The 22314-nt window shown below is 42.2% G+C and overlaps 1 protein-coding gene across 4 annotated transcripts in view; it reads left to right on the plus strand.

Annotated features, from left to right (window-relative positions):
• The window catches only part of Lrp2_4 (low-density lipoprotein receptor-related protein 2), a 352676-nt gene extending 333176 nt beyond the window's left edge, over nt 1–19500 (plus strand). For all 4 annotated transcript variants that reach the window (XM_011179139.3, XM_054231093.1, XM_011179140.3 and 1 more), the window contains exons 5-15: nt 3490–3765; nt 5004–5258; nt 5358–7643; nt 7720–13368; nt 13436–13647; nt 13715–14121; nt 14191–15692; nt 15763–16075; nt 16141–18327; nt 18397–18647; nt 19128–19500. In XM_011179139.3, coding sequence (XP_011177441.1) covers nt 3490–3765; nt 5004–5258; nt 5358–7643; nt 7720–13368; nt 13436–13647; nt 13715–14121; nt 14191–15692; nt 15763–16075; nt 16141–18327; nt 18397–18647; nt 19128–19330 — 13541 coding nt within the window. In that variant the 3' untranslated portion in view covers nt 19331–19500. The remainder of the gene's footprint in view (nt 1–3489; nt 3766–5003; nt 5259–5357; nt 7644–7719; nt 13369–13435; nt 13648–13714; nt 14122–14190; nt 15693–15762; nt 16076–16140; nt 18328–18396; nt 18648–19127) is intronic.
• The last annotated feature ends 2814 nt before the right edge of the window (nt 19501–22314 follow it).

Genomic DNA, 22314 nt, shown 5'->3' on the forward strand with positions numbered 1-22314 from the left:
ATTTTATCCAACTGAGTTAATGTGCAAATGATGAGTTGAAGTGTCACCTCCTTTTTTGTTGCCGTCATACACACACATACAACACACTGTGGGATGCCTTTTGTGCTCAACTCATTCAGCCGTTGGCCATTCATTTGCTTCAACACTTTATGATGGTCATGTCAGTGATCAAATTACAGCGTTACGCACACATCCAGTAGGTGATTTTTCTTCAGCCTCTCTCCCCACCAGCAGTTTCGACATAATTTATTTCCTTTTGTTTCTCCACCTTTGTACTTCTTAACGATGGCTTTATTTAAGGTTTCGCACTGATTGTGGCGTTATGCGGCTCTACGCTTGATTAATTTTCAAATAAAGTTGCGCATATTCATCATGCAACATAACTGTTGTGACAATACCACTGTGTAATGTTGCAACAATAGAACGGTGTTATTGTATTAAGTGATGAAGAAATTTGTTGAAATTGATGAAAATGCCTAATGTTTTCCAGCAGATAAGCAGCAATAGAAAAAAATCTCTAAAAATATATATTCACTCGATGATTTTGATGAGAAACTCAAATAAACATGTATAACCTAATCTATTTGTTTGCTCTTTCGTTTTCTTTCTATATTAAAAAAATTGTAAAGCTAAATTTTGGTTCAAATATAGTAGTAATAGTTCATAGTCATCTGGTCTCCTTAAGAAGCAGGCAAATGCATAATAGAAGACCCAGAAAATAATCTTCGGAAGCAATTCATTTATTGTTTTTTAATTCGTATCTTTTATAGAAAAATCGGATTTGGCACTACTCTTGAATCCACCAAAGTTTGGAGACTGTAGCTTTCTTCGTCGAGTCAAAGTCCTACGGCAACAGATATTTTGACAAATTTTTCTAATTTGTATAACTAATACTGATATCTTTTAAATTATAACCCGCTATCGAGAGTTGGAGAAGATTTTATATTTTTAGTCGTGCAGTAATCCTTTAATATTAATTAGTATAGATAATTCAGTTAATTTTCAGCATGAAAAATATCTTTAGTTTGTTGTCTTTATGGAAGACCTTAACGGCTCTTTTGAGCTCTGAGTTTCACAAAATTGATAATTCGTTCAGTAACTACTATTTTGAGGAATCGATATAGATGTAGTAATATGGCCCACCATATTTGTGAACTAAAATATAAAACCATGATGGACAATAGATTAAATTCTAGGAACTATTCCAGGCTTTTAATATCATTCTATGGTACATAATTCCCATTTTTATGTTCCGATATTCAAATATATCGTCGAATCCATTCATCATTTAGTCTTGCCTAAACTCACTTGAGTGATGCATAAGGCCTAATTTTCCTTCTGAAAAATATTTTTTTAGAATCATAGGTTTAGTTTTTCTACAATTTATAGAAGCGTGTTGTCAAATCTTCCGGCTTACTTCTCTATATTGAGATTGCGTTTCACAATTCATATCTGAGCTAATAGTCCTTGGTTTAACACCAATCCGGGTCCATTCTAGTTATTTGGATCAGACTGTTCTGAGAACAGTACCTAACATCATCTAACCAACTGACCAGATTAGATAAATAATTATAGTGATATCAATTTATAAATTCTGGCACCTGCGAACATGTCTGGTATGACTGGCGTAGACACCGCTTACACGGTTATAGCCGAGTCCACAACAGCGCGCCACGCATCTCTCCTTTTGGCAGTTTGGCGCCAATTGGTAATATCAAATGAAGAGAGGTCCTTCTCCACCTGGTCCTTCCATCGGCGTGAAGGTCTCTCTCTTCCTCGGTTTCCACCAGCGGGTACTGCATCGAAAACTTTCAGAGCTGGGGCACTTTCATCCATTCGAACAACATGACCCAGCCAGCGTAGCCGCTGTCTTTTTATTCGCTGAACTATGTCTATGTCGTCGAACAACACATACAGCTCATCGTTCCATCGTCTGCGGTATTCGCCTTTGCCAATGTTTAAGGGACCATAAATCGTCCGCAAAACCTTTCTCTCGAAAACTCCTAGTGCCGTCTCATCGGATGTTGACATCGTCCACGCTTCTGCACCATAAAGTAGGACGGGAATGATGAGGGACTTGTAGAGTTTAGTTTTTGTTCGTCGAGAGAGGACTTTACTTTTCAATTGCCTACTCAGTCCATAGTAGCACCTGTTGGCAAGAGTGTATATGTCCTACGATCTCAAATGCAATATATTTGTAAGAACCATTCAGTTTCACTCCTTCAAATAGTAATTGGAATATGAAGTGAAGAATTGCTTCCTGTATATTTACCGGCTTGCCAAAAAGCAACACAAAAAGCATTGTAACAAGCCAGAAGCGAACTCTACTGGTATAAAATGGCAAGAGCCGGTCTAAGAATTGTACAGAAAAGGTGGAGAAGAAGCAACTGTTTTCACCAGAAAGCTAGTAAATGACAACAAAAGACTGCTGCTTCGTCGTCTTCTTTTACATTTGAAAAGGGCAATTATGTTGATTTCTTCATTTTCCAATTTTACTACTTATTCTTTTTCAATTTCCAATTTTCTCTTTTGCACAACCGACCATTGCTGAAACAATGGCAACTGGTGAGCCAAAGCAATGAAAACAAAAAACCTTAAAAGAACAACAACAAGAAGCAATAAAAAGAAATGGTAAATGCACAAACAGTTAACAACAGAAGTAACAACAAGTAGTCGTTGTAAACGAATGCAGCACAAAAACGGATGTTGAAACTGAAATTTGTTCCGATTACATAGTCGTGGCAATTTTTAAAGCTTCCCGACAGTTTTTTAAGCTTCACTGATATTGGTTGTGATATCATATATATGTATGTATGTGTGTGTCTATGTTTGTATGTATGTATGTCAACGCATAGCACTTTTACGCTTGAAAAAATTCAATTCGATTTACTAATTCTTTGTACTTTTTTCTTTTCTTCCAATTTTTTTTTCATACTTTTCAATCATCGCTTGTGTGGACCAACGCTTCGCCTTTGCCGTGCGTGTATCGCGTGTGCTACTGCTCCGCTTTTGCGTACCAATGTGGTTGCGCCTGTTGCGATGACTGTCAACAACAACGCTGCTGCCACTTGCCGCTCGGTCGCCTTTGACGATGCTGCCGTTTTGTTACATACAAAATCTGCCTGTCCACGCTATTTCGGCAACAACCATATTACGTTCGTGTGTGGCCAACCGACGATACTGATGCTGTTGATGCCGGTCGCATGCACGCACACACACATTCATCTAACGGCACCCGAATCCATACAATGGTCACTGGTCAATATATCTCCGTTTCCAATTTCTCTGTGTAATGCTTTGCTACTCGGCGTTACTGCTGGCTGTCATTACAAATTTACCGACATCGCTAACACGCAACACTCATCGTACACCAACTGCAACAACAACACAACCTCCAAAACTGTCGTCCGCCCTCTCATCTATGGTCCACACCCACAACTCGCGCTCCTGCTCGTACTCGTGCTCTTGCATTCGTCCACTCAACAACAGCTTACAGAAAATGTCAATCGAGCGATGTATTCTGCAATGCACCCGGCGGTTTGGCACCCTCCGATGGTAGTCGGCTCTCCGGTCCGTGTGTGCCGAAGGAGAAACGCTGCGACGGTTATCTGGATTGTCGTAATGGTCGTGATGAGGAAGGTTGCACCGGCATCTCGTGTCGTTTGGATCAGTTTCGCTGTGCCAACGGCCAGAAGTGTATTGATGCTTCGCTCAAGTGTAATCACAAAGACGATTGCGGTGACAAATCTGATGAACAGGGCTGCAGTAAGTATTCAATCGTAAAATCATTCAAACCATCACAAACACTCCGCTACTTCAGCGGACACTTGGGTGCTTAAAAACATGCATGTTTGTGCATTTGAAGCGTGTTGTCAAAGAGTTGGTGTCTGTCAAGTGTTTACCGTTACAAAAAAGAAAAAGAGTTGGATGTAGTGAGACAAAAGTGCTGCAGTTTCTCTGTGCGCAACATAGTGGTCTGCAAATGATAACAAGCCGTTATTCAAACGCTTCAATGGCGACGTTCAACGAACATCATTCAAAATGGCCAACAGGCAACGGTGATCAATAATTTTACGTTGACTGAGAGTCAGTTGTTTTGCTGAAGCTTATGTGCAATTTATTTAAAGAACCTTCGTGTGTGGAACAGTAGATGCATTGTCAGCTTCCTTAGTCTAGTCTGTTTTCTTCCATTTTCAATTCAATTGCACCTAGCAAACAAAACTCAACTCAACAAATCATTTTTGACGCTTTGTTCCAAAGCAATGGATTACTTATAGAGCCAATCCCGAAAATTCGGTATTATTTTTCGAGATCCCGATAATATTTTTATTATATTACACCACAGCCTCATTTATTTCCATTCGATTGTACCCAGTAAATGCTTGATACTTTCATCTCTATCTCCATCCCGAAAATTCGGGACCAATTTTTTGGGATCCTGAAAAAATATTTTTTTCCCTTATCGTCTAGCCTCACCCGTCTCTATGTACTACCTTCCTTTTGCCCTTTATTCTGAAAATTCGGGACTAAATTTCTGGTATTGATCTTAAAATGTCACTGGGGTCTTAATAAGCTAAGGCTATCTAACCAAGCACTTGATAAATCAGCGATGATTTATACTTGACTTTATAATTCATAAATTCACAAAGCGTTTTCTGAGCTCTTTCCAAGCTCTAAAGGAGCTAAATTCCAATCTCTTTATAAAAGCTCCTCAACCAAAATTTTCGAGATCCCGAATTCCATTTCAGAAACTGTAAACTCATAGTTCAACCTTCAACAACACATAACTTCACATCAGTAACTGAACAATACACCAATTACTTCCTTGTTAGTTTTCTTTCTCCATTCGTACACTTCATTCGTCGCTTCTTAAGTGTGTGCCAGAAATTTGCCATCAATTCAACTCGTTTGCATCCAAGGCACCAACAGCATTCAGCCATCATACGCATATGCATTCGCATCCTTCGCAATATTCATTCTCGATTTACTATTCTCTCTTCCAGACTTTCCACCCTGCCATCATGGACAATTTCGTTGCACGAATGCCTTGTGCATACCATCGAACTTCTATTGTGACGGCTATCACGATTGTGCGGACGAAAGTGATGAGGCCAATTGCACGGCAATCGCATGTCCAGATAACAAGTTCCTTTGTCCACGCGGTGGCCCAAATGGCACGCCCAAGTGCATATTGAAGTCACAACTGTGCGATGGTAATCGTGATTGTGAAGATGGAAGTGATGAGGAGACCGCTTGCTGTAAGTTTGCCAAAAAGCGTTACGTTTTGTTTTGCACGTGACAGTTTTCCTATAAATTACTTATTCCTTTGTCTTTCCTAATTTCAATTCCACTCACAGCTATCGGCTCTTGTCCCGCTCTTAGTTGTGAGTACCGCTGTGGACCTTCGTTGACCGGCGGCACCTGCTATTGCCCGAATGGTCAGTCCATCGCCGCTGACAACCGCACTTGCATGGATCGTGATGAATGCGCCGAATGGGGTTATTGCGATCAGTTGTGTACGAATACCGATGGCTCGTTCACCTGCCAGTGTACGCAAGGCTATAGTTTGTTCAATGGCACAAAGTGTATTGTGCCCGATCCGAGAACTATGCAGCTCATCATCGCACATGATCGTGCTGTTGTGCGCATGTCGGCGCATGGTGGCGATCCACGTATACTCGCGAACGCGACAGCTGCCTCCGGCGTGGCCTTCCACTACCAGCGTAACACTTTGTATTGGTCTGACATTAAGACACGTAAGGTGCAATCCATACCACTGGATGTGTTCAACGGTGCTATCTCGCCGCTAGATCTCACACTGCCCGGCACATGGGCGCCCGTCGCGCTGGCCGTCGATTGGGTGGGCGACAAGATTTACGTGGCCGATTTGATTGGTCAAAAAATTGATGTTTTTGAATTGAGCGGACATTGGCATGCTGTTGTTTTGGGTTCAAATCTTACCAGTCCCGCCGATTTGGCATTGGATCCGACATCGGGTCTTATGTTTGTCGCTGATGGTGGTCAAGTTTTACGCGCTCATATGGATGGTACACATGCACGTTCCATTGTCTCAGAAGCCGCGTACAAGGCGTCTGGTGTTACTGTAGATATTATTGCGAAGCGCGTTTACTGGTGCGACTCACTGCTGGACTATATTGAAACTGTGAACTATGAAGGTAATAATCGCATTATGGTGCTACGCGGACAACAAGTGCCGAGTCCTTCACGATTGGCGCTCTTTGAAAACCGCATCTACTGGACGGATGCCACGAAGCAAGGTATTATGTCCGTGGACAAATATGCAGGTCCCACATCGATACAAGTCACCTATAAAGCGAAGGATATACGCGAACCCAAAGGTATTGTGGCTGTTCACGCACTAAGTCAACCGCGTGTTTCGAACCCTTGTGGCAACAACAATGGCGGTTGTAATCATATGTGTATTGTAACAGCAGTTAAAGGTGCACCCACCGGTTTAGGTTACCGTTGTGCCTGCCATACAGGTTATCAGTTGCAGACAGATTTGAAGAATTGTAAAATAGTGCGTGAGTTCCTGATGTATTCACAGCAACGTTTCATCAAGGGTAAAGTGCTCGAACCAGTTATTGAGGGTTTCAGCGATGCTATACTACCGGTGGTCTCGAGACGTGCACGCTTCGTGGGCTTGGATTACGATTCACGCGATGAATTCATCTACTACTCAGATGTGTTGCAGGATGTGATCTACCGTGTACACCGCAATGGCACCGGACGCGAAATTGTGCTTGCTTCACAAAACGAAGGTGTTGAAGGATTGGCAGTCGATTGGGCTGCGAAGAATCTGTACTATATCGACTCACGCAAAGGTACGCTGAATGTGCTCTCTACACGAAACGTGACCTACCGACGCACGTTGTTGAAGAATCTCAAACGTCCACGCGCCATCGTTGTGCATCCCAACCGAGGTTATATCTTCTTCTCCGAATGGGATCGTCCCGCAAATATTACGCGCGCAAATACCGACGGTACCAATTTGCTTGTCTTCAAGAATGTCACACTGGGCTGGCCCAATGGTTTGTCGATTGATTTCAAAGAGGATCGCGTTTACTGGTGTGATGCTTTGTTGGATCATGTGCAGCATTCCAATCTCGATGGTACTGATATTAAAACGGTCAATTCACGCTTGGTGCGTCATCCATTCTCAATTGTCATACACAACGATTGGATGTATATCACGGACTGGCGTCTGGATGCGATTATACGCCTGCACAAACTCACTGGCGAACAAGAGGAAATGATGGTGCGCGAACCGCAAACTAATCGGCTGTACGGCGTGAAAGTCTACAGTCACGAGGTGCAAAACATAACCGATATACATCCCTGTCATGTAAACAATGGTGGTTGCGAGAAGATCTGCTTCGCCATACCAAGGAATGACTCCATGTTGCCGTCCTTGCAGACGCGCTGCTCATGTCCCTATGGCGAACGTTTGGCTGAAGATCAACGCTCATGTATGGCCGATCCCAATGCAGAGCCACCAGTACAACCCTGTCCCAATACTTGGGACTTCACCTGCAATAACCAACGTTGTATACCCAAATCATGGGTGTGTGATGGCGATGACGATTGCTTGGACAACAGCGATGAGGAGCAGAATTGCACAAGTGAGTAGAAAACTTATCTACGGAAAATAAATAACTCTTTTCATTAACTATATTTCTATTTTCTTTACACCATTAGAACCGACCTGCGGCTCCAATGAGTTCCAATGCAAGTCTGGCCGTTGTATACCACTCAACTTCCGTTGCGACCAGGAGAATGATTGTGGCGATAACTCAGACGAGTTCGAATGTGGTAATGTCACTTGTGGCACAGCACAATTCGCCTGTGACAATGGCCGCTGCATACCGAATATGTGGAAATGTGATAGTGAAAACGATTGCGGTGATGGCTCTGATGAGGGTGACTTCTGTGCGGAAAAGACTTGCGCTTACTTCCAATTTACGTGTCCACGTACGGGTCATTGCATACCGCAGAGTTGGGTTTGCGATGGTGATGATGATTGCTTTGACAAACAGGATGAGAAGGACTGTCCGCCGATTACTTGTTTGGCGAATCAATTCAAATGCGCCGATCTGCGTCAGTGTGTTGAGGAATCATATAAATGTGATGGCATACCGGATTGTAATGATGGTAGCGATGAGTTGGATTGTCCGTCGATGGGACCGAATCAGTGTAACTTGGAAAAACACTTCCGTTGCAAGTCTTCTGGCTTCTGCATACCAATTGCTTGGCATTGCGATGGCTCCAATGATTGTTCCGATCAGTCTGATGAAGAGGATTGCGGACAGATTACCTGCGCACAGAACTTCTTCAAATGCAACAACTCCAATTGTGTATTCAAGGCGTACATTTGTGATGGCAAAGATGATTGCGGCGATGGTTCTGATGAGAGCTCACTACATGCTTGCGTACCACCACCATTCAAGTGTCCCTACGGTCAATGGAAGTGTCCGGATGTTAGCGAACGTTGTGTCAATATGACTTCAGTGTGTGATGGCACGCCCGATTGTCCGAATGGCGCTGATGAAGGTGAAGGTTGCGATTTGGCCGAGTGTACACATCAAGGTGGCCTTTGTTCAAATGGTTGCCAGAAGACACCACTCGGAGCTACCTGTGTTTGTCCACCAGGCTCAGAGATTGGTGAAGACGGTTATACTTGCGTCGATATGAATGAATGTGATCCACCAGGGCTTTGCTCACAACAATGTACAAATACAAAGGGTTCTTACTTCTGCTCATGTACCGATGGTTATTTATTGGAACCGAACAAACACACCTGCAAAGCTGTCAATCACTCTGCTGCATTCCTAATTATATCGAATCGTCATTCCATACTTGTTGCGGATCTGAAGGAGCAAGGTTTGGAACGAGTACCAATAATTGTTGAGAATGTGGTGGCAACTGCCTCCAATATGCATACAGGCACAATATTCTGGAGTGATATGAAGCTAAAGAAGATCTCACGTTTAGATCGTGGTCAGGAACCGCAAGAGATTATCAATACTGGTTTGGACTTGGTCGAAGGATTGGCCTACGATTGGGTTGCACGCAATCTCTACTGGTTGGACAGTAAATTGAATACGATTGAAGTATCTGCCGAAAATGGTTCAAATCGTTTGGTGTTAGTACGCGAAAATATTACACAACCACGTGGTATGTGTCTCGATCCAAGTCCGGAAGCACGTTTCATCTTCTGGACCGATTGGGGTGAAAATCCACGCATCGAACGCGTCGGTATGGATGGCACAATGCGTGAAACTATTATAAATACGAAAATCTATTGGCCTAACGGTTTAACTCTGGACATTGCCACCAAACGTGTATACTTCGCTGACTCAAAATTAGATTTCATTGACTTCTGCTATTATAACGGCACTGGTCGGCAACAGGTTTTAGCCAACAGTCATTACTTACTACATCCACACTCACTCTCACTCTTCGAAGACACACTTTACTGGACAGATCGTCAACTGAATCGTGTGCTATCGGCCAACAAATTCCGTGGCAAGAATCAAACAGTTGTTTCGCATCTGATCAGTCAACCGCTATCAATCCACGTACACCATCCCTCGCTACAGCCCATCCACCCGAACCCATGTGAGAAATCAAATTGCCAACATCTTTGTTTGTTGAGTCCTAGTGCACAGGAGGGCTTCTCATGCAAGTGTAAACCAGGTTATCGCCTAATGAGCGAGGGTCGTTGCGTCGAGGAAGAAAATCCATTCTTGGTTGTTGTAAAGGGCACACAAATTGTCGATATACCATTGAACGGCGGTGATGCACGCGCTGGCTCGCTCGCACCCGTTATTGGCATTGACAGTAGCACTGGCTTGGACTTCGATCGCAAGGGAGAAACGCTATATTGGGTACAAGGACGCGAAGGTGACGATGAAAATTGCACGATATTCTCCACACCCTACGGTGGTGGCAACAAGACACAATTCCTCGGTGCCGATACGGGTATTGTCGGTTCCCCCTACACCATCGCCTTCGATTGGTTGGGCCGCAATCTGTATATGGGCAATCGTATTGCCAGCAATATTGAAGCGGTGCGAGTAGATGGTAAAATCAAGTATCGCACAATCATACTCGCCAACGACGGCAATCAGACATCCGTTTCCAAACCCAAACAAATGGTGCTAGATCCCAATGATGGCAAACTATTCTGGATCGATGAGGGTGGTTATGGTGTACCCGTGAAGATTGGACGTGTCAATATGAATGGTAACAATCCGATGGTGTTGAAGTCAGAAATCGACCAGCCTGAGAGCATAGCTTTGGATATCGAAAAGAAATTGGTTTACTACAGCACACAATATCCGCCTACAATCTGTGTCATGGACTATCATGGCGAGGACCATCGAGTATTGCTGTCGGAAGAGAATGCTATCTCGCGTCCGAAGAGTTTGGGAATTTTAGATTCAAGACTGTACTATCTCGATCCAATTTATGAAAAGATCGTACGCATTGACTTACCACGTGGCGATAATCCTAAAGTAATTGTGGACAATGAACCCGATCTGCGCAGTATGATCATCTTCAAAAAGCGTCCTATGATGCAACATCCTTGTCAAATGAATAACGGTGGTTGTGAGCATCTTTGCATACCGGATGATGTTTCATCGCGCACCTGTGCCTGCGGTGTCGGCTATCGCAAGGATAACGATATCAACTGTGTGGCATATAAGACCTTTGCCGTCGTTTCGCAACTTGACGTGACGCGCGGCTACAGTTTAACTGATAGCTCTGAGGCAATGGTACCAATTAGTGGACCTGGTCATCACATCTTGCACGTTGATGTGCTCTTCCGCGAACAATGGATCTACTGGGCTGAATACAATCGCGGCACGTGGAATGGCATTTTCCGGCGTCGCCCGAACGGCACTGAACTCCAGCATATCATTAAGGATGGTATTGGTAGCAATGGCATACGTGGTCTCACCATTGATTGGGTTGCTGGTAATATGTACTTCACGAATATTTATCCACATGAGAACTATGTCGAAGTCTGTTGGTTAGATGGCAGCAATCGGAAAGTATTGGTGAAGACCACAACAGATGCACCACGTGAACTCGCTGTGAATCCAATAAAGCGTCTGCTCTACTGGATTGATTATGGTCAACATCCACGCATCGGTAAGGCATACTTGGACGGCTCTCACTGGACGCCTTTGGTAACATCTGGCATATCGAATCCACGTGATTTGACAATTGATATGCTTACACACGATGTCTACTGGGTGGACTCAAAATTGGATACCATTCAAAAGATTTCCTTCTCGGGCGGCAATCGTAAGGTCATTCGTCGCAATTTAGCCAATCCAATGGGTATAGCTATACATCTTGGCGATGTTTACTGGGTCGATCGCAATTTGAACTCTGTATATAAGGCCTCCAAATTATCTGGCAACGAATCGGCACCGGTACGCGTGCGCACCAACTTACAAAAACTGCGTGATATTGCCATTTATAATATCAATAATCAACCACAGGATGAGGGCAATCCATGTGCACGTCTTGGCAATGGCGGTTGCGATCAACTTTGCTTCAGTTTCCCGCCTGATCAATCAAATCCAGCGCGTTCGCATTATTGCGATTGTGCCACCGGCAAATTGGCCGATGATGGACACAAGTGCGAGGTGGTCAATGAGTATCTCGTCTTCGCAACACGCACTGAAATACGCGCCGTTAATTTGGATCCACACTCCACACAAGTACCATTCACACCAATGAGCAATCTCACCAATGTTGTTGGACTCGACTTTGACTTTGCCGACAATCACATGTTGTTCACACAAATCCGTCCATGGGCTAAGATTGCCTACACTAAGGCTGACAATCCTAACAGCAATGATGTTAATGTTGTGCTGAGCAGAGGCATTAATCCGGAGGGTATCGCTTACGATTGGACGCAAAAGAAGATTTACTGGACTGACAGCTCGAATAACTCGATTTATGCAATGAACTTAGACGGCACTGATTTGGTAATGATTGCGCGTGTTGAACGTCCACGTGCTATCGTGCTAGATCCATGCAATGGCACACTATACTTCACCGATTGGGGTCGTTTCGGTACATCGGGCAAAATCTTCCGCACCACAATGGCTGGTTCGTTGAAACGCGCCATTGTTGACAAGGAACTATCACAACCCAGTGGCCTCGCAATCGATTATGAAGAACGTAAACTCTATTGGACCGACGCTGTGCGTGAGAAGATCGAACGCTCCGATTTGGATGGCAAGAATCGTGAACTGCTCGTGGATGCCACAATATATCCCTTCGCTATAACCGTCTTCCGCAATTACATCTATTGGACCGATTTACAGTTACGAGGCGTTTATCGCGCTGAGAAACACACTGGCGCCAACGTCGTAGAAATGGTGAAACGTTTGGAGGACTCACCACGTGACATACGCGTTTACAGCGCAGAGCGACAGAAATGTTCGGTTAATCCATGTCTCATCAAGAATGGTGGCTGCGCACAAAGCTGTCATCCGGCACCAAACGGCAAAGCAGAATGCAAATGTGACGACAACTCGAAGGTGGTCAACGAAGGACGCATGTGTGCGCCACGCAACAACACTTGCGAGGCAAGCAAATTCTACTGCCAGAACGGCAAGTGTATCTCACGTATGTGGTCTTGCGATGGTGATGACGATTGCGGTGACAACTCAGATGAGGATCCAAACTACTGCGCCTACCATTCGTGCTCACCCACTGAGTTCCGTTGCAACAATGGACGCTGTATCTTCAAGTCGTGGAAATGCGATCATGAAAACGACTGCAAGGATGGCTCAGATGAGATCGATTGTACTTACCCACCTTGCGTAGATGGTGAATTCACTTGCGGTAATGGTCGCTGTATACCCATGTCACAAGTTTGTAACGGTGTCAACGATTGCAAAGACAACACAACTTCGGACGAAACGCACGAACGTTGTCCACAAAATACGACTTGTCCACCAAATCATCTCAAATGTGAAAAGACCAATATCTGTGTGGAACCTTACTGGCTTTGCGATGGCGACAACGATTGCGGTGATAACTCAGATGAGGATCCACTACACTGCGGTCAACGCACATGCCCGACCAACAGCTTCCGTTGCCCCAACCACCGCTGCATACCGGCCACTTGGTATTGCGATGGCGATGATGATTGCGGTGATGGTGCCGATGAACCACCAGAGTATTGCAAATCCGAGGGACGTACATGCTTCGGTGATCTCTTTACCTGTGACAATGGCAACTGCATACCGAGAATATACATATGCGATGGTGATAATGATTGTTTGGACAACAGTGATGAGGATAGCAGACACCAGTGCAGTAAGTTGTGCAGATTTTTGAGGTTATAAAGAACTTTTTTTTATTTACTGTTATGTTGTTTTTCTAGATGATCGTAAATGTGATGAGGAAACTGAATTCACTTGTCTGGAGAATAAGGCTTGGGGACGTGCTCAATGCATACCGAAGAAATGGATTTGCGATGGCGATCCGGACTGTGTCGATGGCGCGGACGAGAATACAACACTGCATTTGTGCGCGACACAACAACCTTGCGGCGAAGACATGTTCACTTGCGACAACGGCCGATGCATCAATAAGGTAAGGCTGGGGGCTCTGAAATTCAATATGGTTCAACAATTTATAATATTTTTCAAATTATGTTTAGGGCTGGACTTGTGATCATGACAACGACTGCGGCGATGGCTCCGACGAAGGCAAATTCTGCAGTTCCAAATACAAGAGTTGCTCCGAGCAAGAATTCACCTGTCAGAACTTCAAATGTATACGCAATCAGTATCGTTGTGATGGCGAAGACGATTGTGGGGATCATTCAGATGAAGTGGGTTGTAAAAAAGATAACACAACATGTCCGAATGGACAATTCACCTGCACGAATGGCCAATGTATTGACTATCAATTAGTTTGTAACAAAGTGCCCGATTGCAGTGATGAATCGGATGAGCCGGCGCATTGCAATGTGGACGAGTGTGCGAAGGTGGAGATACATCAGTGCGGACACAAGTGTGTGGATACGCTAACCGGCTACTATTGTGACTGTAATCAAGGCTACAAGTGAGTATTGCTAGGGATTATATTTAAGGAGAATGGTTTAAACTTCTTTTACTCCCATCCTTTTAACAGGCTAATGCCCGACGGCAAGGCTTGCGCTGATATCGATGAATGTCTGGAGTTACCGGGTGCTTGCTCACAACACTGCTCAAATACACCTGGCGGCTATTACTGTAAATGCGACGAACGCTACTACGAACGTCAAACGGACGAGCATACGTGCAAACGTAAAGACAAAGAAGCTCCTTGGTTGGTCTTTACCAACAAATACTACGTACGCAATATGTCGCTCGATGGCAAGCAGTATAATCTCATGCACCAAGATCTGATGAATGTCGTCGCTTTGGACTTTGATATACAAGAGCAATATATGTATTTCTGTGACGTGACCGCCAAAACTATCTTCCGCTCCAAGTATGGACTCGATGACGATGAGAAACCCGAACGTGAAGCTATAATACGTCACGACTCGCACGGTTTGGAGGGTATTGCTGTCGATTGGGTTGGCCGCAAACTCTATTGGCTCGACAGACATTCCAAGAATTTGGATGTCTCAGAATTGGATGGCACAAAACGTAAGACACTTCGCAGTGGTGTGATCGATCCACGTGCGCTTGTAGTGCATCCCGGTATTGGTTATCTGTATTTCACTTCATGGCACCTACAAGCTTACATTGCTAAAATGGGTATGGATGGCTCGAACTTTACACGCATACTCACCTGGGACGATGACATTGCTTGGCCAAATGCTTTAACGCTGGACTACTTCACCGATCGCATTTACTGGGCTGATGCACATTTGGATTACATTGCCTATACGGATTTGGAAGGCCGACATCGTCATGTAGTGTTATCGGGCGTGAAGGTGCCACACATTTTCGCACTATCACTATTCGATGACTATCTCTATTGGACCGATTGGAATTTGAAGGGTATCATGCGCGCCAATAAATTCACTGGTCAGAATTACACTGTGCTACGCAATACGACCCACCGTCCATACGACATACATATCAATCATCCGTTGCGTCAGTTACCTTACACCAATCCTTGTGGCAAAGATAATGGCGGTTGCTCACATTTGTGTCTAATTGCACCGCCACCAGAGTCCACCTACTTTAATATTGAGGGCTACATCGAGGAGGGCGCGCCGAGCTACAAGTGCGCCTGTCCCAATCAATTCTATTTGGCACGCGACATGAAGACATGCATAGCCAACTGTACGGCCGGTCAGCATCGTTGCGGTGGCACCGATGAGAAATGTATACCCTGGTTCTGGAAGTGTGACGGTGAAAAAGATTGTAAGGATGGCTCTGATGAACCCACAACTTGTCCCACACGTCACTGCCGCGCTGGCACATTCCAGTGTAAGAATACGAATTGCACACCCTCAGCGACGATCTGTGACGGCACCGACGATTGCGGTGATGGTAGCGATGAACAAAATTGCGATCTTCCGTGCCCCGAATCGGACTTCAAATGTAAATCGAGCGGACGTTGTATACTGGATAGCTGGCGTTGTGATGGCGATGCAGACTGTAAGGATGGCAGCGACGAGGACCCAGCTGTGTGTCGTAAGTTTCATTTGCTGTAAATTCTACTTAAATTAACATAACTCACGAAACTATTTTGTTTTCCCTACAGACAAACGTGCTTGCGATCCGGAGACGGAGTTCAGCTGCAAGAATGGACGCTGCATACCGAAACTGTGGATGTGTGACTTTGACAATGATTGCGGTGATGACTCCGATGAGCCGGCGTATATGTGTCGTCAACGTAATTGCACCACCGGCTGGCAACGCTGTCCTGGTCAGTCGAACTACCGCTGCATACCTAAATGGCTGTTCTGCGATGGTAAAGACGATTGTCGTGACAATAGCGATGAGTTGCCAGAGAACTGCCCGAAATGTTCAAGTGAAACGGACTTCAAGTGTGCGAACAATCGCTGCATACCAAAGTAAGTCGAAAAGACTATTAATATATTCTTGAGTTGCTAAATTTATTTCTTTACATTCCCTCTAGACAATGGATGTGTGACTTCTCGGACGATTGTGGAGATGGCAGTGATGAGAATGATGCCATTTGCAAGGGCAAATATCGTGAATGCTCCGAATCGGAATTCCACTGCGCCAATGGCAAGTGTATATCGTCGCGTTGGCAGTGCGATCATGAGGACGATTGTGGTGACAACTCGGATGAAATGAACTGTGAGGGCTATAAATGCAAGAACGGCACATTCCAGTGCATGTCTGGCCACTGTATTGCCTCGTACTTCCGTTGTGATGGCGATCGTGATTGTCGCGATATGTCTGATGAAATTGACTGTCCACCACGTTTCCCTGGTGGCCGCTACTGCCCCGAATCACGCTTCCAGTGTAATAACAACCTTTGTGTTTCACCGTCGGATCTCTGCGATGGCACTGATGATTGTGGTGATGGTTCGGATGAGGATGTTAAGGTTTGCACCGACTTCAATTGCGATACGCTGCGTCGCTTCCAGTGCGCCAATCACCGTTGTGTGGCGCGTTATCAGATCTGTGATGGTGTTGACAATTGTGGGGATGGCTCCGATGAAAATAACATGACACTGTGCGCCAACAAGCAGAAACCTTGTGACCTGTATACACAATACCAGTGCGCCAATAAGAATTGTGTGGAGCGCGCACAAGTTTGCGATTACTCCGATGACTGTGGAGATGCTTCTGATGAGTTGGGTTGCCATCACACGAATACATGCTCCGAGTTGACACGAGGCGGTTGCGAACACCATTGCCACAATCTGACCGATGGCGGTTACATCTGTGCTTGTTATCCGGGTTATATAATATCGGCTGAAAATAAGAAACGCTGCTTGGACGTGGATGAGTGTGTCACACGGCAGCATACTTGCTCGCACAAATGTCAGAATCTCAATGGCACTTACTCGTGCTCGTGTCGCGAAGGTTTCCGCTTGGTTGACAGTCAATCCGGTGTTTGTCGTGCTGAGAAAGAAGATATTGTGCTGGTATTTGCTAACGGACCGGAAATACGTGGCTTGGATCTACAGAAACGTGAAGAATTCGATGTGATTGCTGCGGAGAAACGTATTGAAGCTTTGGATTATGACGCACAACAGCAGATCGTCTTCTGGGCTGACAGCTATGACAAGACAATCAAACGTTCGTACATGGTGAATGCCTTGGATGGACAGGCTAAGATCGGTTTCGCGCAAGATCTTAATATGAAGGGTGGTTCGAAACCAACAGCTGTTGCTGTCGACTGGCTGGCATCTAATCTTTACTGGACTGAGGTAGACCGCACCGGTTCGAAACCACGTGGACGCGTTATGGTTGCTAAAACAGATGGTCGCTATAGACGTTCTATAGTCAATGCTGGACTTGAGGTGCCAACCTCTATTGTAGTGAATCCACAACTGGGACGTATCTACTGGGCTGATGCAGGTTCTGCGCCAAAGATTGAGGTATCTTGGATGGATGGCTCCAAACGTCGCCCACTCATGACCGATCACATACGTCATCCAACTGGTTTGACTATCGACTACTCGCAAGATCACACCATTTATTGGGTGGACACCAAATTGAATACCATCGAATCAATGCGTCCCGATGGTTCGTACCGCAAGTTGATAGTGAAGGGCGATCAGCTACGTCATCCCATCTCTTTGGATGTCTTCGAATCCACCATATATTGGGTGACACGTGACTCCGGCGAAGTCATACGTCAGGATAAATTCGGTCGTGGCGTACAAGTGACCGTACATCGCAATCTCGTCAATCCGTCCGGCATTAAGGTCTACCACGAACAACGCTACAACACCTCGTTACGCAATCCATGTTACGAATCAAGTTGTTCGCACTTGTGTCTGCTTGTGCCTGGCGGTCATCGTTGCGCTTGTCCGGACAATTCCGGTCCATTGCCATCGCATCGCAGCACTGCCGAAGTGATCTGTGATGCTGCCGCTGAGCGGCCACGTCCATCGCCACGCATTTGTCCGTGCCAGAATGGCGGTCTCTGCCGCGAAGATGAACGCGGTGATTTGTATTGCGAATGCCAGCCCGACTTCAAGGGTGAGCATTGCGATCGCAGCATGGCGGGCGCATTCGGTCATGGCGGCGCCAATGTAACGGCTGTTGTGGTACCAATAATGGTGATATTGTTGGTATTGCTAACGGCGGGCGGTGCGTGGTACGTCATACGGAAGAAGCCATTGTAAGTAGAGAGTTTTTTGTTGTTTTCTTTTTAAAAAATTAAAAACTATATATATTTTTTAACTTTCAGCGGCAAATTGGCGCGTTTGCCCACATTAACATCATCGCAAAGTGTCACCTTCCGTCATGGCACGAATGTTGAGTTCAACGCTCCAGATTTTCCAGGTGGCGCCACGGCGGGTCCGTCCAATGATGTAGCTCCTATAGAGGGCTATAACCTACAGACCGTTAATACGGCTAAAACGCGCGACTTCTCGAATCCCATGTACGATGCCGTGCAGTCCGGCACCAACACAGATCCGAGCCTGAGTAATGGAACAGGTAAATAGCAAATATTTTAAAATAACGGAAATTTAATTTAGTTCGGACAGTGGTAGAAGTTAGAATTAGAAAGCGATCTTTATTGAAGTCAGTTGCTTAGTTATTCATTTCAAATTATTTAACTCACTATTAGGTCTAGGGAATCTGACGAAACAGAAAAACTTGAGAGATTTTGTGAGACAATACTGAGCTATGGCTTTGTTAACCTGAGAAACTTTCGTCCTTTTTCGTTGATGAGTCCAACGCTGTTACAATGGATCCAATAGCATCTCTCCCTCTCTCTCTCTCTCTAGACGATGTTTGAAAGAGTCGATACCAAGATTTTTGAGTCCTCAACATCTTATTACCCAAATATATTAATACTTCTTTAGGACATATACAACTGCTTCGTAAAACTAAAGACCTGATCTCTCTTTAGAAGACACCAGATGAGGAAATTGACTTTTATAACGATACATATTTTCTTTATTTTCATTTCAGGTATTTACGAAGTGCCACACGATCCCTCCAAAACCAAAACGGTTGGTCCATTCACCGAACCCGTCTCGGCCATATTAGCGCCCAGCAGCATAACACACAAATCATCACCGCAATTACAGTTACGTACCAGAGAGCTGGATCCATCGGCGGATACTGGCAAGGATACGCAATATCTTGTTGAAGAGGATAAGTCTGAATGCTGATATAAAGTTATATAGAACGAAATGCAACAACAACAACAACAACAAAAACTAAAACAACAGCAACAGCTAGAACAACAACAACAGCACCACCAACAACACCATTACCAACACTACATATGTAAAAACAACAACAACAATCACAAAACAAATATTACAACAACATATTCCAATTACACAACGCTTTAGAAAGCAAAATCGAAAAAAAACTAACGGCAACTGCTTTTGTAAATTGTAAAGAAATTCTATTAGTAAACCGCTGTATGTAACTGTAAATGTAAAATTAGAATTATTGGCAGAAAAAGACACAACAGAAGAGAGTGTAGAAACATTTGTAACTTAGAAGACAAAGCAAATCTTTTTCGAAATTTTTAAATGCCGTTTGCAAACAACAAACACACAAGAATACAACAACAACTGCTTTTTAAGAATTTACACCGTGAAGAAATTGAAGAGAAAAACGCATAATAACTGTAAATGTAAAACACCGTTAGCTAAACATATCCTTTTTCGTGCGATTTGCGCTATATAATACAAATGTAACTGTATTTATGTATGTAGCGAGCTAAGCTGCTGGCGTAGGAGCTTTGAAGAGCTTTTAAGCCTCGAAAGCTTCGAAAGCTTCGAAAGCTTTGCGGAAACGTTTGAAATGTGCGAAGTGAAGTGAGTAAAACAAGTGTAAGGCGATTACTACTGATGCAATTATTAAATATTAAGTTAAATTATATATATATAAAAAGAGAAGACGAAGAAGAAGAGCAAAAAGAATAAGAGAAAAGAAATGTATGTAGTTGTTAAAGCACATATGTATATATGTATGTGACCATTGAAAAGTTAAAACTTGTTTAGTACACTTGTTAGGATCCATATGTTTGTCTTTATTGAACACATTGCCACACAGACACACACACACACACACACACTTATAATATAACACTATGCATTCCAAAGCAAATTTTTTTTGTGATACATATATACATAAATTTATATGTATGTATGTACTTTTTAAATACACCGTTATATCTACATATTTTGAAAATTAAAAAAGAAAACAACAACAACACATCACATTTTGCTTAGTGTTGAGGATATCGTATACAAATATATATAAATGCATATATATATATATATATATCTGCATATAAACGAGTATATATATATATATTTTTTTCTGATTGCTAAATGACAATATCACTACAAAAACAAAAACAAGAAAATATATACTACGAAAAATAAATTTAAAAAAAATATAAATTGTATTTAAAATAAAATTAGAAAATCAAAAAAAAAACGAAAGCAACATTAAACTAGCTAAAATGTAATGCAAATACAAAAACAAAAATTTAAGTAAAATTAATTTAATTATTAAAACAAAAACAAAAATTTGCATAAATGTATATGTATGTACTAAAAAAAAAAAACAAAAAGAAAAGCGCGTAGTAGTTTATAGTAATGTGCAATGAGAGTGTTTAAAGTATATTTCCATATATATTTTTCTATATTAGGCAGGTGAAGCAAAAACAAAACTAACAAAAACAAAAAATAAATAAATAAAACTTAAAATTTAAGTGAAAAAATAGCAACAACAAAAATTAGTGAAAATGTAAAAGTAATAAAGTGTAATGCGTAAATGAGCAAAGCAATCTATTAAAACAAAAAAAAGAAGAGAAAAGAAAAAACAACTTTTTTATATATTATACATATTTTAAAATGTTTTAGATTAGGGCAAAATGAGTAAATAATTAAAAGCAAACTGAAAAGAATTTAATTAAAATTGTAAATGCAAATGCAAAACAGCGAAAACAACCGGCAACAACACCACAAACACACACACACACTGACATATTTTGCTATTGTTGTTACACTAACAAAAATGTTTTATTTAAAATGCAAGCAACAGCGCAGCGCGAAAGCAAAATCAAAAACCTTATTAATTAACTATTATTAATATTGATAAATATATTTTTATGTATATGTATGTACGTTATATACTTTTTTATTATTATTACTATTATTATTATTTACATATTATTCACATGAGTAAAAACAAAACGAAACAAGTTTGCATAGAGATGTGAAGTGAAAAAGAAAATAAAACAAACAAAGTTGAACAAAAAGTTTTAAAGTAAACAAAGTAAGCAGGAAGTGCGCATGTAACGGGAATATAACGCTGTGTAATTTTATTTTTTTGTATTGCAATTTGTTAAAATATGATTTTTGAAAAGTAATTTTCGATACAGAATTTTTAAATTTTATAAAAAAAAATAATTTTTATAAAAAAAAATATTTTTTACAATACTTCTTCCATTCCTTAGCATTTAAAAATTAATAATTTTCCAATACAACACAACATTCCAAAACTTGTAACCCGAAAACGTCCTTTTAACATAAAAAAACACTAAATTTAATTTAAAACATTTCAATATTTTTTGAAATTAAAAGCAAACAAAACAAATTATTAAAAATACATTTTTTTTAATTTTTAATAAAATCACTTGAAATAATTTCTTTTAACAATTTTTCTTTAAAATTACTTGAAATAATTTTTTTTAACAATTTTTCTTTAAAATTAATTTAAATACATTTTTTTTTTATTTTCTTCAAAATTACTTTAAACAATATTTATTTTAACAAATTCAAAAAACACTTATTTTTACAGCAGCTGTACGGCAGCTAATTACTTTACAATTTTATATATAAATTAAAATTTTCTATAAAAAAAATACACACCAAGCGCAATAACAATTACTAAAGCAAACAACGTTTTACTTTACCGCATTTGCAATAAACAATAAATAAAAACTACTTTTCTGTTCTATTAAAAAGCTTAGCTTTTCTATAGTTTAATTCGTAACAAAAAAGCAAAGAAAAACTACATAAAATGCGTTAAAAAATGAAAAATGTATCAATCAGCGATTGTATTACAAATCTGTGCTTCCTTTCATTTAAGAATGTTAGCATAATTTAATACTAGTAAAGAGAAATAA

Source organism: Zeugodacus cucurbitae, chromosome 5 (genome assembly GCF_028554725.1).
Source record: "Zeugodacus cucurbitae isolate PBARC_wt_2022May chromosome 5, idZeuCucr1.2, whole genome shotgun sequence".
NCBI classification, from domain to species: domain Eukaryota; kingdom Metazoa; phylum Arthropoda; class Insecta; order Diptera; family Tephritidae; genus Zeugodacus; species Zeugodacus cucurbitae.